The sequence below is a fragment of the Mycteria americana genome, chromosome 6 (assembly GCF_035582795.1).
Source record: "Mycteria americana isolate JAX WOST 10 ecotype Jacksonville Zoo and Gardens chromosome 6, USCA_MyAme_1.0, whole genome shotgun sequence".
Classification (NCBI taxonomy): domain Eukaryota; kingdom Metazoa; phylum Chordata; class Aves; order Ciconiiformes; family Ciconiidae; genus Mycteria; species Mycteria americana.
In genome coordinates, this window is record NC_134370.1 from 68,112,486 (window position 1) to 68,136,063 (window position 23,578).

At 45.8% G+C, this 23,578-nt stretch overlaps 1 protein-coding gene and 1 non-coding gene across 2 annotated transcripts; one reads left to right on the forward strand and one right to left on the reverse strand.

Moving 5' to 3' along the window:
* Positions 1-760: 760 nt before the first annotated feature.
* TRNAQ-CUG (transfer RNA glutamine (anticodon CUG)) lies at positions 761-832 on the reverse strand. The gene has a single exon. It is a non-coding gene; the product is annotated as a tRNA-Gln (tRNA).
* Positions 833-1,086: 254 nt separating this feature from the next.
* Positions 1,087-21,029, forward strand: RAB11A (RAB11A, member RAS oncogene family). Its single transcript, XM_075506378.1, has 5 exons — positions 1,087-1,245; positions 9,906-10,101; positions 11,053-11,246; positions 12,233-12,313; positions 19,277-21,029. The coding sequence occupies exons 1-5, from the start codon at positions 1,206-1,208 to the stop codon at positions 19,414-19,416; spliced, it is 651 nt and encodes a 216-aa protein (XP_075362493.1). The 5' UTR covers positions 1,087-1,205; the 3' UTR covers positions 19,417-21,029.
* Positions 21,030-23,578: the final 2,549 nt, after the last annotated feature.

The window sequence follows — 23,578 nt, forward strand, 5'->3', positions numbered from 1 at the left end:
AGAAGCTCCGAGGCAGCGTGAACTATTTATTTTTAAACACAGAGGATCATGTTATGATTCGTTATCGTTCCAGCAGACGGTGCACAGCGTTGCCGCCGATGCCCAGGGGTTACTTTCCACGTACAGATATGATAACGCAGCTGCTGACTGCAGAGATGGCGAAATTACTGCTGCTGCTAACGGCAAGCTGGTGGAAAAAGAGCAGTTTTAAGGGCTCTGGTTTAATCATTTGGACACAAGCGCTATTTTTATCCTCTTCTATTTAGGTCTCAAGCCTGCGCCAAGGGAAGCCGATGACAAAGCTGGTGTTTCCCACGGCACGGGGGCGGATGAGGGGGGGACCGGCTTTTGGGAAGGGAGAAGCGGGGTGGGCAGCGGTGTGGCGGCGGGGAAGGGCCCCGTGCTCACAGCCTCATTGCACCTCATGAGCTGAAAGAGCTCGTTGGCACCTCTGACGCCTCCGCCGCGAGCTCCATTGGCTTCGCCCGCCGCGCTTGGCCTGGTTCACAGGATGGATCTGTGAGACCTGGGGGGCTTCCCGCCAACCCGCCCCAAACTCCACCGTGGCTGTGGGCAGCTGCGGGGTGGAAGGAGAGCACCCACACCGTGGCTGGTGGGCGCCAGCCAAGTGAAGAGCTGAGGCGTGGCTGGTACACCTCTGTGTGAAGGAGCCCGGGCCGGGGGACACGAGGAGCGTGTCCGGCCATAATTTGGGCAGAGAACGGCGAAAAAAAAAAAGCAGGGAGGGAGGAAAATTACCAGGTTCCACCGAGATTTGAACTCGGATCGCTGGATTCAGAGTCCAGAGTGCTAACCATTACACCATGGAACCGCCCTACCGACTGCGCCACCCGGCCGGCACTAGTCCCGTTCCACCGCCCCCCGCGCTCCCGCCGCAGCCCGTCCCCGCGGCTGTGACCGCCGGGGGAGCGACCGGGGTGTCCGTGCGGTCTCTGCCGGCCCTGCGGGCCAGCCGGACCACCGCCCCACCGGGCCGCGGCGCCGTCCCTTTAAGGCCGGGATGGGCGGGGCGGGCGGTTCTGCCCCGGAAGCAGTTTCTCGCCGCCGCTGCGCTGCCCTGGAAGCACCTGTCCGTGGGCGGGCAGAGCGCGGAGGGCGGAAGCGCTGCGGCGGCTGCAGGGAGGGTCTGGCTCCCGCTCCCGCTCCCAGTCCTCGGCCTCCGCCGCGCCTCGGCGCTCCGCACCATGGGCACCCGCGACGACGAGTACGACTATCTCTTCAAAGGTAACGGCCGCGCCGCCTCGTCCCCGTGGCAGCCGGGTCACCTTCCGGAGGGGGTCCCGGCCTCGGCGGGGGGTGGAGAGCGGCCTCCTCACGGCGCGACCCTCCGGCGGGGGCTCCGCTCCCCGCCGCCTCAGCCGGCCCCCGCCCCGCCGCCGCTTCCCTCGCAGCCCCGGGGAAGGGGCCCGGCCCGGCGGGCGGGGAGAGGCGCCCGGGCCCGCGGGCGGGTCCCGGTTGCCGCTCCCCTAACGCGGCCGCCCGAGCAGGCCGCCTCGGAGAGCTGCGGGGCGGGGGGCGCGGGGACTCCGGCCGGCCCCGTGTCGGCCTTGCCGGTGCGAGGCGGGGGCTGCGCTTCCGCGGGCATCGCCGAGCCCTGCTCGGATGTTTCTGGGGCTGGGTCGCCGAGGGTGTGCTGGGCGGCGCGGCCGGCCCCGGAGCGCTGCGGGCGCTGGTCGCGCCCCCGCCCCAACGTGTCAAATTCGGGCTGGTGTTCGTAGCGGTGATCTGGCGTCTCGGCGTCTTGTCGAGGCTTCTGCTCCGTGAACAGGCTGAGGCGACGGCCAGCCTGCTGGGATGGCGAGCAGAGATCATCAGTGAAGATGCTCGAGGTTGATAAGGGCTACTTCCTTTTCCAGCTATTAAATAGGACTGTAAAGTAAATGAGTTCAGCGTTGGTAGATGATGCAGCTAATTTAATAAAGTAGTATTAGTTGCCGCCTTCTATATTCTGAGCCCTTTGCGAGGAGGGAATGTAACTGCTGTTTCACGCCCAGCAGTCTCTCACCCTGTCCTGGCACCTCACGCGGCACCCAGCAGAGAAGGGCAGGAATACCTTATCTGCCAGGTCCCATGCCCTTCCAGTCAGCCCTATGGCAGCGAGCTGGGTTAAAATGTTGCAGGTTGTAGTTAAGTACTCGGTTTTCACTCCCTGCAGAGTAAAATAGCAGCCTGCTGTAAAGGTTCATAAAGCATGCTGTGAAACATGTACAGAAACGCTGATGTTTTGAAGTTGACTATCCAATTTTTTAAATCCTACTGCAAAAGCAAGCAAAGTGTTGTAGAAAATAGCCGTTTGTTGCAATATGGTATTGTAAATTTGAATTTAGGATTTGGAGTATTGCTTATTATGTTGTGATGGTGGGAGATCCAGTGGTTGTTGTCATGAAACTTAGGTAAAGGAAGACATCAGTGCTTTTCTTCTGTATCCTTAAGCTCCTGTAATAACTTTGAGGAATTACATTTTTTTGTTGCCCATTTTGTCCAATTGCCATGTGGAAAGTGGCATTATTTCTAGCTATAAATCAGTCATCTATACTGCTATTAAAATCAAATGGGGAAGTACCAAGAAGGGCCTCTTTTCTCAGCTTGCAGCATTGGCAAGGCCCTTGCTGACCACTAGTTTAATCACTTCAAGCAATCTTATTTTTAGGTACTTACGTGTACAAGTTATCAAAACCATTACGTTACTTTTACTTGTTCATACGATTCAGTCAGTATGCTTATGATTAATGTTTTAGCTGTGAAGGCCTGGGAATATCGGTGATGCAGAGTTTGTTGGGAGAGGTCCTATCTTTTAGTAGACCTGCTTCCTTATATAATTGGGAAATAATTAAGTTGGGATCCAGTTATACAGAAGAGTTCAAAGCTAGTTTACTTGATTGCCCCTCCTAAAGCTTTTTCTGTTTAGACTAGTTTATAGAAGCTGTTGGGAGTGCAGGCTATGAAAATGGTGTTGTGAAGATGAGCGATTCAGGTTTTGCAAAGCTAAAGTGGACTGCAGGAAGTTGATGCAATGTCCCATAACTGGCATTAATGTGGCAGCTGAAATAACATAACAAATGCAGAGTAATACAAATTGTGGAAACTTTTGTAGCTTCCTAAAGGTGATGGTCATTCTAAACAAGCTGTCACCACTCTGGAATGATCCTGAAATTGTTGTGAGTAGGTCTCTGAAATGAATGTCTCCTTACCAGGCACTGGTCAAAAAGGCAAGAGGTAGGTAAAAACTCTTGGACAAGGAAACGAGAACTCAGCGGGAACATTAAGCTGATGTTTGAATCTGAGACGTGAGCATCTTGGGGATTGAGGGGAAATGTAGGCAGGATGGGCATACCCATTTTGAAAGGGATGTTGTAGAATTAAAAAGATGGAGAAGGGCATCAAAATCATCAGAAGAGAGACCTAATGGATTCATATCCCTTATACTGAAGTGATGTACAACTTTATGAAAATTAAAATAATGAGTGATGTGGGCAAATAGGGAAAGTAGATGCTGTTGGTCATAATTTCTCTGGATATCTGTAATGCTTCTTTTATTGAGCAGCAGGCAAAAACAAAAGGACGTAAAGTCTCACGGAATGTGTATGCAAATCTTGGAGTGGTACATTGCCATAAATACTATAAATGGGTCTGAAAGACTGCACAAATTTATAGAGGAAGAAGAATGTCTGCTGGGGCGTTTCAGTGTGATGGTTACAATGGCAAGTCTGAAGGTATTGCTTGTTTGAAGATGCAAGGGCTTGCTAGGACAAGGATTAGCCTGTTTGTTCTCTTACACATGATGTTTTTCAGACATTAGTTCTTGACAGTCAGGCTGAGTGGTGATCTATAAGGACACTTAATCCAGTAGGACAGTTCTTCTGGGTTTTTGAACTTGAAGGGACATGGCAGTTTGGTGGGACTGAGTTCAGAGTTTGACTTGGTTTAAAATAGTTGAGTGATATGCTCTAGTCTAGCTGCCTTTTACTGCTCTTGAGTTAAACTGCCACGCATCTGTTTAGGTGAGACCTCTGGTTTTGTCCTTTCAGCCACTGACAGCAGCTGTATGTCACAATCTGGCTGACTGTGCTGGCGGGTGTAAGCTGAGCCCACCTATGCTGCTGTACACTTAAATCACAGTACCTGTTACAAAATACCCCTCTCCTGACTCTGTTGCAACACTTCGGCATGTGCTAAAGCCTAAGCCTAGCTTGTAAAAAGACAATTTCTGGTAAATTCTTCTTGTCCAGCTACACACATCTTCGTATTCTTCCATCCTTTTTGGGTTTAGTTGAGAGCAGTGCCTGCTGTTCCCAGCACTGCACTTCAGGAAAAGCAAGACCTGTGAAGTCCAGTTTGTAGAAATCTTGCTCTAATTTTAATGGGAGGAAAATATAATGGCGATATAAGGATATTACTTTATTACTTAATAAATTAAGCCTGGCTTAAATGCAGGAACTTTTAACTCTTTTTGATTAAGGTAATGTACTTGCAGTAGATGAGTAGATATCAAAGTAACCCTCACTTGTAGAAGATGTCTTTGTGTTTTCTATGGACAAAGCTTGAGAGGATTGCGTCTGCGCTTTGACCATCTGGAACTCTGGATTTGGGGTCAGACTTCTCATTTCTGAACATGGACCTGACTTGTGGTGACATTCAGCTTATGGTTAGGAAAAACTCCAGTTTCAGCTATCTGCTTCCTACATGCTTCCATCATGTTCATTTCTCCAGCTTTTCCCTTTGATATTGAGGAGATGCTCTGAAACTGAACAAACTTGTTGGTTTGGGGTTTAGAGAACACATTTTTTCTTGTGTGTTTTGTTCAGATAAATTTGTGGGGAACAGTGGTTGCACGACACCTATTGATTTCTACAATGGTAGGAAGCCTTGTGCCTTCACTGCATTAGATGTGGAGGCACTTTTGTGCTATAATAAACCTGCCGGTTTAGCCATTTTACTACAGAGGCGTTTAGAGGCTCAGCTCTCCATACATATTGTATGTACAGGTCACGAACGACCCCTACCCCAAAGTGCCTTTTGAGATGCCAGTTCTCTTTGTGACAGGAAATGGGTGAATAAAACGGGGGCACAGGTGAGGAGGGAGATTGATAGAAGAGATAATCATGTTAGGTTTATCACCTATGACCTACAAGGTGTAGAATCAGGTCATCTTATTCACATTTCCTTAAACTCTGACTGAAGTGGGCAGGAAGAGGTGTTCATCAGCAGGTTCTTCTGGCCGTCATGAAGATGTGTCCAGGCTCTTTATTTATATGTCTCCTAATAGCAGAGCTCAGTGCAGAGACAAGTGTTTTCAGGCATTGTAATCCCTTAGTGCTGGTGTACTTGTTTTAAATTGTGGAATATGCAACTTGTGTAATAACTTTTACCATAGCCAATACAAGCTAGTGGTGCTGGACTTTCTGTTTTCAACCTGATTAGGTTGTCAATAACATATTTCATGAGATAGTTGAAATTTTCAGAACATACTTTAAGTTAGAGGTTTAACAGAAATAAAAATTGGGTGAGTGAGCTGGAATGTTGGTGAAAAATTAATAATCCTTTCTTGACGTAGTTCTCTAAATTGCTTTTCATGCAATTTAGGAAATGGAATTCTTATTTTGGTCTTCTACAGAAATAGAACTGGAATTACAGAATGAAATTTGTACAGTAGTATGGACTTCATCCTCCCCCCCCCTTCTCCACCAAATGCTTGTGTGCTGGTTTTGGCTGGGATAGAGTTGATTTTCCTCACAGTAGCTAGTATGAGGCTATGTTTTGGATTTGTGCTGAGAATAATGTTGATAACACACTGATGTTTTAGTTATTGCTGAGCAGTGCTTACACTAAGTCAAGGACTTTTCTGCTTCTCACACCGCCCCACCAGTGAGGAGGCTGGAGGTGCACAAGAAGCTGGGAGGGGACACAGCTGGGACACCTGACCCCACCTGGCCAAAGGGATATTCCATACCATGTGACAGTGGGGACATTTGGAGTGATGGCGTTTGTCTTCCCAAGTCACTGTTAGGCGTGATGGAGCCCTGCTTTCCTGGGGATTGCTGAACACCTGCCTGCCGATGGGAAGTAGTGAATGAATTCCTTGTTTTGCTTTGCTTGTGTGCGCGGCTTTTGCTTTACCTGTTAACTGTCGTTATCTTAACCCATGAGTTTTCTCACTTTTACTCTTCCGATTCTGTCCCCCATCCCACCGGGCGGGAGTGAGTGAGTGGCTGCGTGGGGCTTAGTTGCCGGCTGGGGTTAAACCACAACAGCTTGTCTTAAACCTCTGGGGTGGTTAATGGCTTTAGACAGTCAAATACATTCATTTAAAGCACGTGGTTGCAGGTATTGAACTGGCACATCACTAAACCAGTAAGAATGACCTGCCTAGTAGTAGTCACTTGGGAAGGGAGATCACTTTCATGACTTTCAGGATGCGTCAATAGAAATCTCCCCTGACTGCGAAGCTTTCTAAGGTGCTGCTCCTGTAAGGAAAGTGCTGGTCCAAAGAAGGTTATTGATGGAGGTTTTTGAGAATAGATAGGTCTTGTGGCTGAACTTGCTTAAATGCACGTTCAGCTCTAGACATTCCTCCTTCCAGTGCTGAGGTAGTAAAGGAATTTGCTGATGATGCAAGTTGGGTGGTACAGGAGAAAGTTGGAGCGCAGCCCTGGAAGGGTTGTGTGCTGATGAGGACTGCAGTCCTCCAAATGGAGTGGGATTCAGACTGTAAGGTTTGACGCCTGGGGACTCGTAGGAATTTGGTAAAGTAAGAGCTTGCCAACTAAAAGGTAGAACAATTAGGTCTGATCACAGGCAGACTGATCTATCAAGGTGGTATGGTCAGGAAAAGAGAATTCCAGCTCAAGGTATGCCTAGTAGAGACGGAAATATTAAAACCCCTGTAGACATCACAGAGAAATCTAGCCTAGAATGATGTGTGCAGTTCTGCTCACTGTGGAAAAGAAATTGAAAAGCTCCTAGGGAAGATGTTTGGGGAAATGGACAGTCTGTTTATAAGGACACGTTTGAGAGGTTAGCTAGTAGAACAAAGCTGAGAGAAGATGTGGTTGCTTTCTGTAAATACCCCAGCATAAACACCACGGGGAGAAGAAACTAATAAGCTAATGGACAATGCTGGCACACGAACACCACCATCAGCTGACAGCTAATTTCTTCTGAAAATTAGAAGGCAATTTCTAACCATTAGGAGTGAGTTTCTGGAAGAAAAGCCCAATAAAAGTGTGTGTGCAGGAACAATTAGCTTTAACATGGAACTAGATAACGTCATTTCCCTCCCAGAAACTGTTTGCCTGGGATAGTTAGAATGGGACTCAGCCATCCAGGGTCACTCCTCCTGTATTTCTATGCTAAGAATGTAATACATGGGAACACCGTGTAGTATAAAATATCAAAATGAGATGGTTTGATAAGGAAAGCAAAATTAAAATTAATACCATCTGAGTGGCTGTTAAAGCTGTTTCAGTTCATAATTGTATTCAAAGAGGGAACTTGGTCAGACTGGCAGAAATGCAGAAAGTGTGAGGAGTCTTAGGCGCCTGCTGACATTGCAAGTTGTTCTTGTGTCCGTGTTCAAGAGGAGCTGCAGTGGCCCAATTAAGTAGAGGAAATAGCTGACTTCAAGGAGGAAAGTCTAATATTTTCCCCTTTTAATTGGGACATACTAATCTGGTGCTTGAAACCATTCCGAACATAAGCAGCATGGGATTCAGACAAGGTAAGGAAAAAAATCTGGCAGAGGAATTAAAATGATCAGTCTATTGTTAAATGGCTTAAAGCTGTGCCTTGAAATATGCACTGAACAACAAAAATATGTTTGAGGGGAATACTTAACAGGTATATGATGCAACCTGTTAGGAAAAGGAAATTATGTGTGTAGATTGCTTTCCTTGTTTAGAGAAGCGTTCAGCTGCTGCCAAAGCTAATGCTGGGTGATGGCAGGACAGAGGTGTGCGAAGGGAGTTGACAACTTTTGCCTCCTAGGAACTTGTTGTTTGTAACACGTCCCACTGAATACAAATATGATGTCATCTAAAACTGTGGCCTAAACCTGCCAAAATACTATTGAAGAGCTTATTTGCCAATGAAAGGGGAAAGGTATGGCAGTTTGCCGGGTGACGATGATGCAATTAGGTACTCTGTCCCCTGCACTAAGTTTATGACGGTTTAGTGCCAGTTATGACGGTTCTGTGCCAGCAAAGCTGTTCAGCTGTGTCAGGGCAGCTGACACTGAACAGTGCTGACCTGTCATGTAGGAAAGCAGAATCCTGTTTGCGTTCAGCATACATGCTTGCCACCTACCTGCATTGGGATCTTCATAAACAGAAGTGGTTAACAGAGCAACCCTGTACTTTATGCAACTTCTGTAGCTTGGCTGGCTGTGTGCTGAGTCAGCTGGCAGAGGAAGCTGGAGAGAGGTTTATTTTGATGAAGTATTCTCCACAAGGCCATGTTTGAAGCTAGCATTTGCTGCAATTTTCATTTTATGGAGGGTGTTTAAAAGGTGCTGCTCTGCCCTTACAGTCAGAGAAATCCCATTTGTCAGAATTGTTTTGCATTATTTAAATAGAAGATGGTGTTCAGAGGGCTGCTGTGTGGTGCAGCAGCAGATGGGGGTATTTGCGCTGCTAGACTAAGACTAAGTGGGGGTTTCTCGTGACTAAAGTGTGTTTGATGGACTCATTCCTCTGTTGTCCCACACAGAACCTTAACACTGTGTTGCAGTGTCTTAACTGTTAAATGATATATATTACTGAGCAAATATTTCTGTTTTTTCCAAACAAGCATAGCCACTTTTTTTGTCACCTGAGCATGCACTCTTTTGCTCTGACTGGCCTTGAGCCACTGCTGAACTTTAAGGTTATTAGCCATTCTTCTCAAGAATCTTACTTGTCATCTTTTTCCTCCATTTTCTTCTGTTACCAGCTCAGTACCTTATCTTTGTTGAGGGCATAAGATCATCCCAAGAGGCTCCTGTTGGTGTGACTCAGGGGTGTGAATGTGTTTCATCCAGTGGCCTGCATCTTGGTAGTGAGTTTTAAGTTACACTTAAACTTGCACCTTTCAACTCAGCGTTGCAGGATGTTGCAGCGAATCCTCGTGACTCTTTTCTTCCTGTAGGAACTGGACTTTAAACCTTCTGTCGATCTCTTGTCAAGCATAGCTGAATCCTTCCAATTAGTTTGCTTGGCACTGGTGCTGTGATGAGTCAAGCTGAGCTGTGGAAGCGGGAGTGGATGGTGGTTCTAATTCTGAGGCCCAGCATTTTAGAGCAGTTTCAGGCTCTGGCCTAAAGTGGCCAGGAGTCGCAGCAGCAGTGAGGGACTGCGGAAGGGCAGAGTGCTGTGGCACAGCTAACATTTTTAAACTGTCCATCAGGGTGATGGTGGTCTTGTGGTTTTTTTGGGTTTGGTTCTTCTTTAGTCCATTCCCAAATTTTTCTGCCCCAGTGGGGAACCTCCCTTCTGCAAAGGTATAAAGAGTGTAAAGTGCAGGCAGAGTCTGCTGCCTGCCCTGCGTTCAGCAAAACAGATTTCAGTTGCATGGTGTGTGGCTTTTGTTTCATTTTTTTAGTTCTAGTGTTGTTACAAGGATGTGAAATCCAAACTGTCCTTGACTTTTTGCAGCCATGTATAGTCTTCCTGGAGGAGGAATGTTCTTCCATGTTGGTCAAAGGATACTGAAATGCAACAAGTAAAAGTCGAGTCTAATGTCTGTTCAAAATGCTGGAGTGTGTGGCAGCTCTGGTTCTCTAGAAATATCAACACTTGGACAGTAGACCCAGGACAAATGCTTCATTCTGGAAAATGAATGTTTATTGCAGGTGATTGTCACTATATTATCTACATCTGGAATCTGATTCTCATGTCGTTTTTGTCTTGTAGTTGTACTTATTGGAGACTCTGGAGTAGGCAAGAGTAACCTTCTGTCTCGATTCACTCGCAATGAGTTTAACTTGGAAAGCAAAAGCACCATTGGAGTAGAGTTTGCAACAAGAAGCATTCAAGTTGATGGGAAGACAATAAAGGCTCAGATATGGGACACAGCAGGGCAGGAGCGATACCGAGCTATAACATCAGCGTAAGTGATAGCTTGTACGGCTGAAGAGAAAGTTTTGTTGAGGAGGGTCATTTTGGGCCCTTCTGATTCTTCAGAAACTGCAAACAGGTTGTGTAATATACACAACCTGTGGGGGAAGGAAGCTTAAATATTATTCAGTCCAGAAACTTGATACAGTGTGTCCCTGCACAAACTGATTTACTTCTCAGTGCTCCCATGATATGTAACAGGAGGCATTTCAAGCCTAGAATGCAAGAGCTTTGAGAGACTCATTTCAATGCAAGTTTGATAAAGTAATATCAGTGTTCATTGAGGTTTTATGAGTGGTAACCTAAGACCAGGAACCCTCCTGTAGCAGTATGGAAAGACTGCTCACTTTGCTTGCTTATTTAATTGGAAAAAAATAGCATAGCAAAAGCTGGATTTAAGTAAAGCTGGAGGTAATTGTGGGGTGGGAGAACACAGCCTGTTTCTTTTTGAATGCATTACTGTGCCTCTCTCTAGTCTGAAAGGAGACCAGCTGTGGCCTTTTTAAAAGGGAATAGATCAGGTTGATGTTTTTATGATCCAGTGAGTCATTCTAAAGTCTCTTTATCACTATGGGCTGTGCCCGTACTGCACCCACAGTGATGGGTGGGGGAGACTTTTTAGGAGTGGATCAGAGGTTGAAGGTGACAGCAGCTCCCCACAGATTCCAGAGCTTCATTTTTGCGATGCAGGGTTCTCTACACAAGCATGAGGCTTGGCTTACCACCTAGACTTCGAGCTGTCCTGGCTGCTCTGGTGGTCCTGTGGCATAACCCTAGTCTGGATGTTCTACTTCACTGCTTCAAGTCCCACGTAGCCTGTTTCTGGATTTTTTTTTTTGTATAGCTGTCTTAGTAATAGCTATTTCCCATTGTTGCACAGTAAGTTGTCACTTTTAATCATGATGTTTCTTGCTGGTTCTCTAATATGTCTCTTCACCCACAGGTACTATCGCGGAGCTGTAGGGGCATTATTGGTGTATGACATTGCTAAGCACCTTACTTATGAGAATGTAGAACGATGGTTGAAAGAGCTGCGAGACCATGCTGACAGCAATATTGTAATCATGCTTGTGGGAAACAAGAGTGACTTGCGCCACCTGAGAGCAGTCCCTACAGATGAGGCCAGAGCTTTTGCAGGTTGGTGAACTCAAAATAATTTCCTAATGCTAACTGTCTGGGGATCTGCCTACCTGGTCTTAGATACGCGAGTGTGCTGGTAGGAGGAAAAACAGTACTGCTGGTGATGTTCCTCAGTGTTACATACTGGTGTTTGCCTCTCTTTAATTCAGTCAAAAAGGAAGCCTTGTAGAACATGCATGCTGATGTGGTTTCAAGAATCAGCCAGAGGCACTTCAAGATCTTGAACCAGATTTATTCTCTTGCCTATGCATTGCTTTTCTCACAGAAACTGTGCCTATGGCTTTAGGTTTGTGTTTCTTGTATGGTGGTAGCTTTGCACCTGTATATTGCCTTCTTTGTACCAACTAGTCTGGAGCTCTACGCAGATGCCCGTGGCTGAACAGACTTTCATTTAACTGGCTTTCTGACTCTTGTTACAGAATTAAGATCTGTGGAAAATAATTCTAGTTTCTGTAAATCTTGCCTTCTTTTTGGCCAAATTTCTTTCATCCAGGAGTGTAGCTGGGTTTCTTGCATTAAGGCTTGCTGTAGCTGCATTTGCAGAGTTTATGGCCAGTGAGGATCCCTGCCTGCAGGTGCAGGACTGCCATTCCCCCGACAGGGCTAGCCCTGTTAGATAAGCTGCGGTGACATACTAGCAGTTGGGAGATGGAGAAACTTGATGAGGTTAAAGGAAATCCAGGAAGCTTCCTCACACAATTCTTGAAAGTGCAATATATTCTCATTTTCAGTGATGTAGGAAGGTGTGCCTCAAAGTAACACAGCACTGGACTTGAGGATGAGCGTAAATTCTAATGTTGGTGTTGGGTGATGTTGCTTTCAGATCACATAAGGGGGAAAAACCCACAACTTTTTATATTTTTTTCTTGATACTTGTGCATCTCATCAGGAACACCACAAATATAATCTGGTACAGAAGTTCTTCCAGACAGGAAACAGATATGTGATGTACCCATCTAATTACAGTATTTCTGTCCACACAGAGAAGAATGGTTTGTCATTTATTGAGACGTCTGCTTTAGACTCTACAAATGTGGAAGCAGCTTTCCAGACTATTCTGACAGGTGAGTCATCTAGTGCTTTGTGCTTTGAGGGGGAAGGGCAGAAGGCTGCTCAGATATGATGCAGATAGGCATTTCTTTCCCTGTAAAGTGTTTAAAATTTTACTATTTAATGATTCTTCACAGCCATAAGATTTGGAGTCCAGTTTCGAAGTGTCACAGTTGAAAGGCCAGCTTGAACTCAGGAATGAATCCTTGTTCACTTTGATTTGCCTCAGGTTTCTAGTCAGCCTGGTTTATGTTTCAGTTTCCCATTTGTGTGTGATATAGGGAGTGCCCACAGGAGGGAATTGTTTCATGCAAGCATCAAGTTAAAACAGTCATTGGAGGTCATAAAACAGTCATAAAACAACATTTATCAGAGGAGAAGTCAATCTAGTTTGTTTCCATCTTTAATGGTGACCATAATAGCTGTCAAGGTAAAAGGGATGAAAGAGTAGAGATCCTTCCTTTGAACAATACTGGTAGTCTGAGACGTAGTGACTCCTGAGCTGCAGGGTAGTCACTGTCATTGCATTTCATAGCCCTGGCTGGACTTTTGGCTCTGTAACGTGTGATGGCAGTGAGGGCTGCATTTTTTATGCTCTATGGATAAAGTATTTCCTTTTTGCTTAAACCCTTTTTTTAGATAGGCAAAACTTGTTAATAGTCTGAGACATTCAACTACAACTATGTGGGGGACCTTAACTTAACCGTGGCTTATAAAGGATAGGGTCGGAATTCACAAATTGGTGTGGAAATCACTAGCTGCCATGGGACTTCTGTATTGCTGTGTATCCCGTCAGATAGGGCATAGGGGGACAACAGTGGCATGTGTAGTTTTTGAGCTTTTGTCATTCCTAGCTTTGGCAAATGCCTCTCCAAATCTCTAGTCCGGGTCTTCAAAACATGAGACTCCTCTGTTTTGGTATGTCTCTCTGTTCTAGGTGCACCAGGGAGTCTCTCTGTTTTCTCCGAGTGCCTCCAACGTGTTTCCCACTTACAAATCTAAACTTCCTCCATCCCAGTGTAGCATGTGCCAGGCTACGTGATCTGCTTGATATGAGCAGCGGCCCCACTTCTAAACTATGTGTCTCTCTTAATCAGATCTCATTGCTGTGACATTTGTACCTAGTTAGTTTTGAATTTTTTTTCTCTTTGCCAGCTAATTTAGATATTCTTTTAAAAACACACCAAAAAGGACTTGTTAGCCATACTGGAACACGCAGGTGAGGAGGCAGCTAGGAAGTTATTTACTGTAATAAAAGTATAAATTCTGTAGTATTTTCTTGATTTGTTTGAAATGCTTTATGAACACCCTAGCAGTGGAGAGAGTGAGTTGTTAGGCTGCTGGAGTATTACCTGCTGGTGTCCATCTGTTTCTTGTCTTATCCCTAGTTGTAAGAGGCCTCCAATAGGTTCTGATTCTTTTGTGTTTTTTACAGTGGGTTCCTAAGCAGTAGTGCTCCTGTCCATACACTAGCAAAAAAGCTTGTCTATGTTAGATGAATAAATAGTGCATAGGGATGCTTGGCGTCTTGCCACTTCATGCAATGCTGGGACTAGAACTTGAGTTCATTTCCTCTTCAGCGGAACCATGTGGTTTCCTTTTAACTTCAGTGTAGTCATTTGGTTGTAATTCAACCTTGCACAAATTAAAAAAAAAAAAAAAAATAAGAGGGAAGTTGCGTTAGCTTATACATTTACTCCCTACATGACTAACTACTAATGCCATCGGAGGGTGGATGGCTAAGGAGTGGCTGAATGCATTGGTATCTGGGATGCCTGCTGGATTTCCTGTTTTCATCACCTACCTAAAGGCAGTCCTGTCAAAAATGCTCGTGAATTTGGGTGTGGATTTTTCAGGAGAAAGACATTTTTATTGCTTCCTTGTAACTGCTAAAACCTGAAACTTCTTCCTTTGTGCATGTGTCCTTGGTAGCCCCTCTCGGGAGCACCTAGACTGAACTTTGGGTCAGATTCTGGCCAAATGTGCTGTGTGCAATGTAGAACAGCCTTCCTTCCTGCGCTTTCAGTTTTCAGAGGGGATCAGGACTCTCAGATTAAGGTGTTAATTAACTTTCATACTCGTTCAGCACCAGCACTAATAAAACAGAACTGGAAATATATCAGACATTGTTTATCCCCTCCCAAGGTGGCTGTCAGGCTGTCATAGCCAATATAAACTGGTCACCTAATTGCCCCCATCTCCTGTTGGACCGTTCTTTTCTGTAACAGTGATGGCTGAAGAGGTGGAAAGTTTCCTGCATGCCCTGGGCTGCTGCTTTACTTCCACAGAGCTGTGTGACACTCAGACGATATACTGCTGTTGCCATGGGGAAGCAGTTCACCTCTTGGGCACAGGCTAGGCTGTTTCTTTATCTCTCCTCATATGCTTCCAACAGTACCTTTTATTCCAGAAGTTATTTTGAAGTCTAATTCGTGGAGGTTTGATGTTTTTCTAGTTTAATTTTTGTGTAAGGGAGAGCAGTCTGTAATGGTAGAACAAGCGATTAAAACTTGCCCTCGGTGGACTCTGACAGATTGTTGAGGCTGTTGCTTTTCCACAAATGTCAATGTTCCCTGCATGTAGCTCTGACAGTCTTTTGGGTAAAGAGCTCTTGGGTATGCGGACAGGATCCTTGTTCAGGAGGGACTGGTTCAACTGTGCTGGAAGAAATGCTTCTGCTGATTAGTGGGCATGTGGCTTGCTCCAGACAGGAGCTCCTGTTTCAGGGAGATAAAGATGAAGTAAATAATGCATTAGCAGCAGGTTGGCTCCATCTTGGCTGTGACTGGCATGCTAAGGATGAATGTTCTGCCAATAAACTTCTTGATAACACTTCACAGCTGGCTTTTTCTGTTAATGATTTGCTTTGAAGGGAAGAGGGGAGCAGTCATCTGAGGAATGTAGTTTTCAGAGTGACCCTGCAGAATCATGGATAATCTGTATTTGGCAAGGCTGCCTCCGAGCATAGTGCCTGCGGGTGGAATGCTCACTGTCCTTTGAAGAAGGAAGTTGGTAAAGCCAACAGGCTTTGCCACAGGCTGCGAGCGGAGGTGGCTGACAGAACAAGGGGCAGAGCATGCTGCTGCACCAGCTCTGCTAGTATTTGCAGTGCTGGGAACTGCACCGCAGAGACATCCCAGGCTGCTCCCGATGCTTTTCACAGAGCTGCTTAGATCTCTCCTGAACAGGGTGTTGTGACTAAGGTCTGTAGCCAGACTCCTTTCTTCTCCAGCCCTACTGAAGCTGGTCTGGTTGGTACAGTGTTGGAAACTTGTAAGAGTACTTCCCTTGGAGGTGTAGCAGGGTCTGTGTTAAGCTTCTCCACACCTAGATTCTCTGATTAAGACACTTTGAATAGATGGCTTCGGGCATGGGAAATACGAATCCATTATAGTTAGCACAGCCTAAGTGAGTATGTGATCTGCTGTTGTTACAGGTGGAAGAAGGGGGAGAAAGCTTTTCTTTCCCTATACTATAGAGGACTTTTAGAGGGGGGTATATCTTGCATCTAGTGGGCTTCCTGTCCTGCTGTGGATGCTAGATAAGGTTTTGGGGACCTTTTCCTTCTGTGGCTTAGAGTAATGGTCCCTATCCAAATTCTTCTGTTGCAAGATGTCTAGACTTCAAGGGCTGATTGTTGCGCACACAAAGCTGCTTTGTATCATCTGGCAAATAGGAGAGACTGGTATTATAATCCTATCCACTCTGAGCATTCACAGCAGGATAAAGCATCCTTAAAGTAAACTGGAGTCTGCCTCCGTTCCCTGCCCGGCTCTGTGCTGTCTCTGTTCCCACACTGCATTCTGCTACAGTTTCATCTCTAAGGAATCCCATCTCCAAGGAAACAACATCACAGAGCATTAATGCAAAAAAAATCTAGGGATTTCCTCTTTTCTTAGCTCTGTACACCTGAAAATGAATGAAACACTAGTGCAGGCTGAGCAGACAAGGACCAGACAAGCTCCTCCTAGGCAGCAGTGTCACTTTTTCCCAGCCCTCTTACAGTGCAAGGCCTGTCTCACACAGTTACCAATTATGCAGTGATGCATTCTGCTGAATGTGCTCTTAATAAGGTCTCATTCAGTCACTGAGCAGAGCATAAAGTGTAGTGTCTTCATTAAAAAGCACATGTCTTCATTAGCCTGGCATTCCTCAGTGCAGACCAGTTTCAGCGTAGGCTTTGCTGCTGGGCATTTTCCCCCTGTGAGAGCAGGTTTAAGCTGTTCCCACCTCCCCTTTCACACCAGCACAGCTGTGTGTGGTGAAAGTGTGCAGCTGATCCAGGGAAAGGCAGGTTTTAGCCATTTAGGCTTTCGTCTAGGGCAGTACGCTGTGGCTGCGCAAAGATTTACACTGCAGAGGAGGGAGAAGCGGCAGTGAGCAACAAACTTGGGGCTGCTGCAAGTTGATTCAAGCAGCACAAGTGCTAAACGTCCTTGCAGGACTGCTGGGGAGGCTGTGGAAGTGGGGATCATGGAAATATGTTCTCAGAGACAGAAGGCATAGACCCTTTATCAGCAGATAAATCAATGCTGTTAAGATTGTTTTTAAGACTTCAGGGCTGTTTACTGAAGATCTTTGCTGTAAGATAAGGGTGTTACACAGAGGGCACCCTGGTTGCCAGTCCTTGCTTGGTGAAGGAAGTGTGTGACAGCTTGTGTTAGGGACTAGTAAGAACTTGCTCAGGAAGTTCTTTGGAGAACTGAGAATTGCTGCTGCCGAAGGTGCTACTAGAGAGTTTCCAGTAACGAAGGCAGCAAGAGCCTTCCGTTGAATAGGAACGGGAAGCATTCTGCACTTGGAGGTAAACTGGCTGTCTACCCTGAGCTGGGGCAGGGTAGTGGAGCAGAAAACTTGCCCTGAAGAATGCAGAGCAGATCTCTTCCAGCCGTGCTTCTCCCACCTCTGCACACTGGTGCTCTGCTGAACATGGAGCGGCCTGCCACAAGGCGAAGCTGATCTTTATCTGCAAATTCCCATATGGGGTTGCAGGTGGCTTTAAAGATCTGGTTTCATGGGATTCACTTAAGCTGTGAAGTTGCCTATGTGTAAGACTGTTGGAAAGAAGACTGAACTCAAGGAAGGGTGAAATCAGAAAACCCTTTTACGTGTGCAGCTCTTGTTTGGTTGCCTCAGTGACTTGATCTGTAACTGAATGCGTATGTAAAATCCATTTTTCTGAATACTTTATCCCTATCTGAGTCTGGGCCATAAGTTTGGAGGCCCAACAGGCAGATTCTTGCAAAGCGCCACTTGCAAAGGTTAATGTTACTTGTACAGTCCATAGATACAGCACAGTATCTACGTGAGAGATTTTTATTCTGCCAGCAGTCCCGTGGATGCGTGCAGCCCTGCTCTTACTCTTCCTGGGGAGCACTTGGCCTCTGTTTGTGTTGGCAGCTTAAATCAGTGCAGGCTTGTTGCATCAGGGGGAAGGTTTTCAAGCCTTGTTTGTCAGGGACCCTTTTTAGCTCCTCAGTGCCATCTCTTCCCATTGTAAAAGCAGGCACTTAGCTGTGTGATCAGCTCTTGGCAGCAAAGAGGACCTCTCTGCACAAGGTTGCTCAATTTCCAGTACTGAAATGATGTCAGGATGTGCCCTAAGCAGCAGCTCATTAAAATTCTGAACAAAGGCTAGTCACTAATGACAAGTTTCTGGTGGAAAAGACGTGTCTTGGTTTGGGGTCAGGTGAGGTGTGTGTTTTGGACAGTCATTATCCAGCTGATAAGAGACTTCAGACCTCCGAAAGAACTTGGGCCTTCACTTTGGTTTGCCGGAGTTGTTTGTGAGCTGTGCTCTTCCCGCTTTGCTCTGCAGGAGGAGCGAAGTGCGGACAACCCTCGCAGCCTGGGTTTATCTGAAACCTTATGGCAGGGCAGTGAGCTGGAGCATGCAAATTGGGTGTGGGCATCGACTCCCTTCTCTCAGGGGCTCTGCTGCTTGGCAGTGCTGGTGTATTTGTTGCCAGCGCGCTTTTCTGTTGTGCGAAGTAGAAGATGTGATGTTGTCATTTTAGGGTTGGCTTTTTGCTGATTCTGAACCACTTTCAAACTTTTTGTTAAACTGAGGTTTAGCAAGCTTTTTTTTTTTAAAAAACTTTATTGGTTTAAAACTTGAATTTGCAAGTGAGTTCCCCATGTGCTATTTTTGGTATCCTTTATTTCCTTTCTGGGGCTGAACCGCTACACATGCCGTACTCTTTCTTCTGTGCCGCTGAAATAACTGCTTTTGTAGCTACTCAGAGCTTATGTACAGCACATGCCGTCGGCCACTAACAAATGCCAGGAAACTGGGCAAGGCTTTCGGTGCGGGTGTGCAGCGTTCCCTGTTGGCAGTGTGCTGGGAAAGGCACAGGAGTTTAACCCGTGCTCTCTGATCCTGGAATTTCTTTGTCTGGAGTCTGTATTTCTTCTCTGTAGTTTTGAAGTTTAGCTGCACTAACACAGGGACTTTTGTAAAGGGCTTGTGTTCTGCTGGAGGGGCCAGGTCTCCGCTTGGATGACAGACAAGCTCTTGTATGTGATAGGCATGCTGAGAGAGAAGAAAGTGCCCTTGCATCCTATCGGAGAGAGAAATTTTGAGTGGTTCTTTTTAATCCCGCTGTTGTCTGCGGATACGTCAGCAAACCGGCAACCACTGTCCCCAGAGCCTTGGGGACCATCAGAAGGAATTGGTGGGGTACATAGTTTCTGATCCCTAGCAAAAAAAATTGGTGAATTCTGTCCATTTACTAACTCTTATCCCAAGGGGATAAAACAGTTGTCAAAAAATTAGTTTCTTTTGCAAAAATATTTTATGTTCTGAATATAGAAAGCATCACAACTGAACTTCTTGTGAATGCTTCTGCGCATTACCTATGTATTTCCAAAACTATGGGAAATCTTTATACATTTTATGCCTGGTTTCCCCCAGACTTAACTTTCTGTTGGTGTATTGCTGGTGTACCCGTAATGACTAGCTCTTTCTCATCTTCCAGAGATCTACCGTATTGTTTCCCAGAAGCAAATGTCCGACAGACGTGAAAACGATATGTCTCCAAGCAACAACGTGGTTCCCATTCACGTCCCTCCAACCACTGAAAACAAACCAAAGATGCAGTGCTGTCAGAATATATAGAATTGTTCATTCTTTCCTAAAAGGCTGTGTATATTCCCCAGGTCCAAGATTTAAATATATTTGTAATTCTTGTGGTTACTTTCTTGTGTTTAGTTACTGCTTATTCCTTCTGAATTTCTCCATGTCTTAAACACTTTGATTTCAGTGTTTATAAATCTATTGCTTCTGTGTGGCTGCAGTATTTTCCCAACACCGACTTGCTGGTTTTGGTTCAGTAAATTGTTTGGAACTGATCTGATCTCTTTCCAACATGATGCCCGCTAGTCAGAGCACAGACCCCTTTAGTGAGCTCTTGAAGATGGTATTCTGCTGCTCCTTGCAAAACAATTACTGTCAGGTCAACTAGGAAAATATCTCTGGGCAGGATAATCTTTCTGTGTCTCAAGGTGTTGTATACTGCATCTAAAGCTTGATGAAATGCCTGTTGCTCTGAAGTGCAATTTTAATGTAAGTTAATGTTTTTGGCTACATCTTCAGATTGTCAAGTTGAGGATTTTTCTATAGAATATTATGGGGGAGAAAAGAGAATTTCTTGCAAACAAGCAGCAGGGGGTTTGCTACCTGTGAATGAGCTTTTGTGGTTTGGCACCTGCTGCGGAGGAGGTTGTGCGGTGAGGCAGAGCTGCTGGGAGGCTGACCGCCGAGCCGCTGGTGGGACTCGGCTTGAGGTGCCTCTTGGGAAGAAAGCAAAAGCACGAGCTGCGTAACTGATGAAGGGTCACTCTAACACTGGAACTTGCAGCATGTTTTTGTGCTGCCCGAGACTTGGCCTCCACAGTGCTGGTGGTATCAGGATTTGAGGATGCCTTTTTTCTTTCATGGCACACAGATTTGAAGGGTGTTGTCACATATTGCACATCACATTTATTAATACAGGCTACGTATATTAATATATTCAAGTGCTTGAGTTGATGAATCAACAACTTCCACAACCTGGTCTTAGTTTTCAGTTCTGTTTCATCCAGTATTTTTAAATTATTCCAGTGGTTTGCTATATGTTCTTAAACAAAAACATCTGGAGTAGTTTTCTTGCTGGGTGCATTTCCTTCTGTGGTCTGTCGCTTAGTACAAATCATCTGTTCGATTAGCTTGTTCAGGGATACATGAACTGTGCCTTCTGTCACTGCACTCTGAAACCACTGCATATCACTCAGTGTGTGCTATTCCCAATCACATCCTTAATATTGAGATTTGGGGGCTTTAGGCACTGAATTTCTACAGTATTTAAAAGAACCGTTTGTTGTATAAATGCCTGCAGTTATTTATACAATTACAGGGAAGTACCCGATTGTAGGCGATGTTTCTCAAACTCTGATATGACCCACTTGGAACATCCAAATCTGGGTAGGCTCTACCAGCTGCGTTTCGTACCCAACCTTTCTGTCTTGCGGTGCTCATGATGTGTAAGGCACACGGAAGGCATTGCTGTAGTTGGCCACTTGTTTTTTTTAATCCATTTCTCCTCCTAGTATTAGTTCTGAAGATGCTATTTTGATTTTTGTAAATTACTTTGTATTTTATGCATGTACTGTACCTTGATTCATTATTTTTTTAGATTGATTTAAAATATATTCATCCATAATTCTAATAAAGAATTACAGGGGACGACTCAGTATGGTGTTGGGTGCACTTTTTGGGAGAACTGGGATTTGACGTGAAGGTTCTTACTTACTGGAAGCTAGTAAGCTTCTTGGAACAGGCTGTGAGAAGACGCTGACGTGGAAGTGCCGCCAGAAAAGGAACTGGTCATGTAACACAGTTGCCTTCTTCACTCAGACCAGGCCTGCAGCTTTTTGGGGCTGCCACAGTTCATAGCCATGACAGTTTGGCAGCTTCAGGAAGATTTTACGCTCTGAAAGTCTGTGGGTTTGCTCTAGTCAAACCTCTGAATAGCTTTTACAAACCCGTTTGGTTGTAAGTTTTTCCCCCACGTTGCCACCAGTAAGAAAATCCTGTGGGACAGCAAACTACTGCCTTCTACAGCAAATGATTTAAGCTTTTTGATCCCACTTTGGTGTCCTGCTGAAGGAGCAGTGCACAGGAGAGGCAGATTGCCCCTGAGCGTTGTGCGTGGTGTCCCCGGCAGCCTCCTGGCTGCCCGCTGCAGGCAGCAGTCACCCACGGAGCGCGTGGGGCAGCGCTGGTGGCTCTGGGGACAACGGCAGCTTAGGGCCTTTTAGCATTGCAGGAGAGGATGAGGTGTAAGACTGGGCCATTGCTTACTGCGGGAGCTGTTCTCACAGCACTTTCTCTGGCCAGACTGGAGCATATTTTGGAATTAACCAAATTACCAGGGCAGCCAAGTTCTAAATTTGTCAACTGGAAATGCAGGATGAGTTTCACTTCGCTTCTTTTTCTGATTCACGTAAGCAGGCAGCTCGACTCAGCTGTCACGTCAGCTTTGGATTTTGCAGGGTTTTATGCAAGACGCTTCCTTCTGCAGCAGATGCAAACGCAGCGAAGGTTGTCGGAGCACAAATCGCTGTCGGAGGCCGAGGCCGCCCCTGCCTCACGCAGCATTTCTGTGTGTGCATGTGCTTCTCCCTTCACCTCGCAACAGTGCCGTGTTTAAGTCCTGGGCAGCTGTGAAATGGCTGCATGTGCTGTTAGATGGAGTAAGAATGCTGATTTTTTTTTTTTTTAATTTCCCCACCAGAACTTTAAAATTAATACTCGTAAAACAGGCCTTAGAAATGCTGTGCAAAACCTGATTTTGTACTTACGAGCTGCTCCAACATGAACATAAATTTTTCATGCAATAGTTTGTAAAGCCTTCATGAGCTATCGACTTCTAAAGCAAAATCAAATGGTGTATGTACACAGATGTAACTTCTCACCTATTAAAGCCTTTGCCTCGTGTTCTGTGGGTTTGTACTGCTTTTTCCTGACTAAGCACCGCAGGGCTGTGGCAGTGGATCCTGGCTGGCCCCGGGCTGGGTGACGCTCCTGGGACAAGAAGGTACTTCACAAAGTGCTTTTGGAGAGACAATGCAAGACATTATTCCGTCTGAACACTGACTCAACGGGGTATTGTTCCCGTTCAGCTGCTGATTAATCATTTTCTTCTGTCGTTGGCATTACTTCTGGACTGAAGTGTCTCTTCTCTGCTAATAGGAGACAACTGATTATAACAGATGCGGCTTTTGGGCCCTGAAAGGAGTTTTATGAGTTTCTGGGAACTCTGTATAATGCTGCAAAGTTGACTTTACGTGCCAAAAGCTTTTGCTATCATTTACATATTTGAAAGTCCCAACCTTGACAATTATGAAGCTGTTCAGCGAGCATCAGTGGTTCTTGTGTTTGATGGGAGTTGAGGTTCTGACTCTTAAGCAGAAAGGACATGGAATTGTTCTGACTTAAACACATTTTTATTAAGCTAGAATTACTTATTCTATCAGTTCAAACCTGATGAATTTCCAGACTTAAATAGCTTATTGAGTGTGGCTTGTCAAGTAAGAAGATTACATGCTGGGCTTTAGTTAACAAGATTTGTAGAAATATGAAGCACAAATATTGAAAAAGCTTCAACATGTAGCAGTCTGCTACGTTGCCTGGGAGTCATTAATTCTGAAGGTGTTTCTGCTGCAAATCTGCGCTCGTGATTTATTGATTAGGTTCCCTGGGAGCGCCGACAAACCTGCTGAGACGGCTGCTGTGTGCCCGGCCTCATCGCTGCTGGGTGCCGTAAGGGTGACTGCTGGCCTGTGTCCTCCAGTGCCCGCCTGAAGGCACAACAACCCACTGGTGTCACTGAGCGCTGTCACAACACGCACTGAAATGCATCGCATGACAATCAGAGAGAGACCTGGTGGTGGCACTTGCCCCAGATTGCTCTTTGTAGGTGTGCGAGACCGTGTCCGGCCAGGCTTGTGCATCATCGGGGTCTCTTGCCCAGACCCGCTCAGGTTAAGCTGCTGGGGAGCAAGAGCTACCGGAGGAGTTGTCAGACATGTACAGAGCCAGTTACGTTTTGTTTTAAAGCTGGGCCTTACTTAAATTAACTCCAAATGACAGTCTGAATTACAGCGTTGTGTTTTCTGAGAAATCCTGCAACAGAGAAACCATCTTCTGGCTCGTAAGCCTGACACCTGAGGGTTTTGTCGTTGAGGTGGACAGCCCCTTCGTGACCAGCCCCATCGCCTGGAGAACTCGGACCTGACCA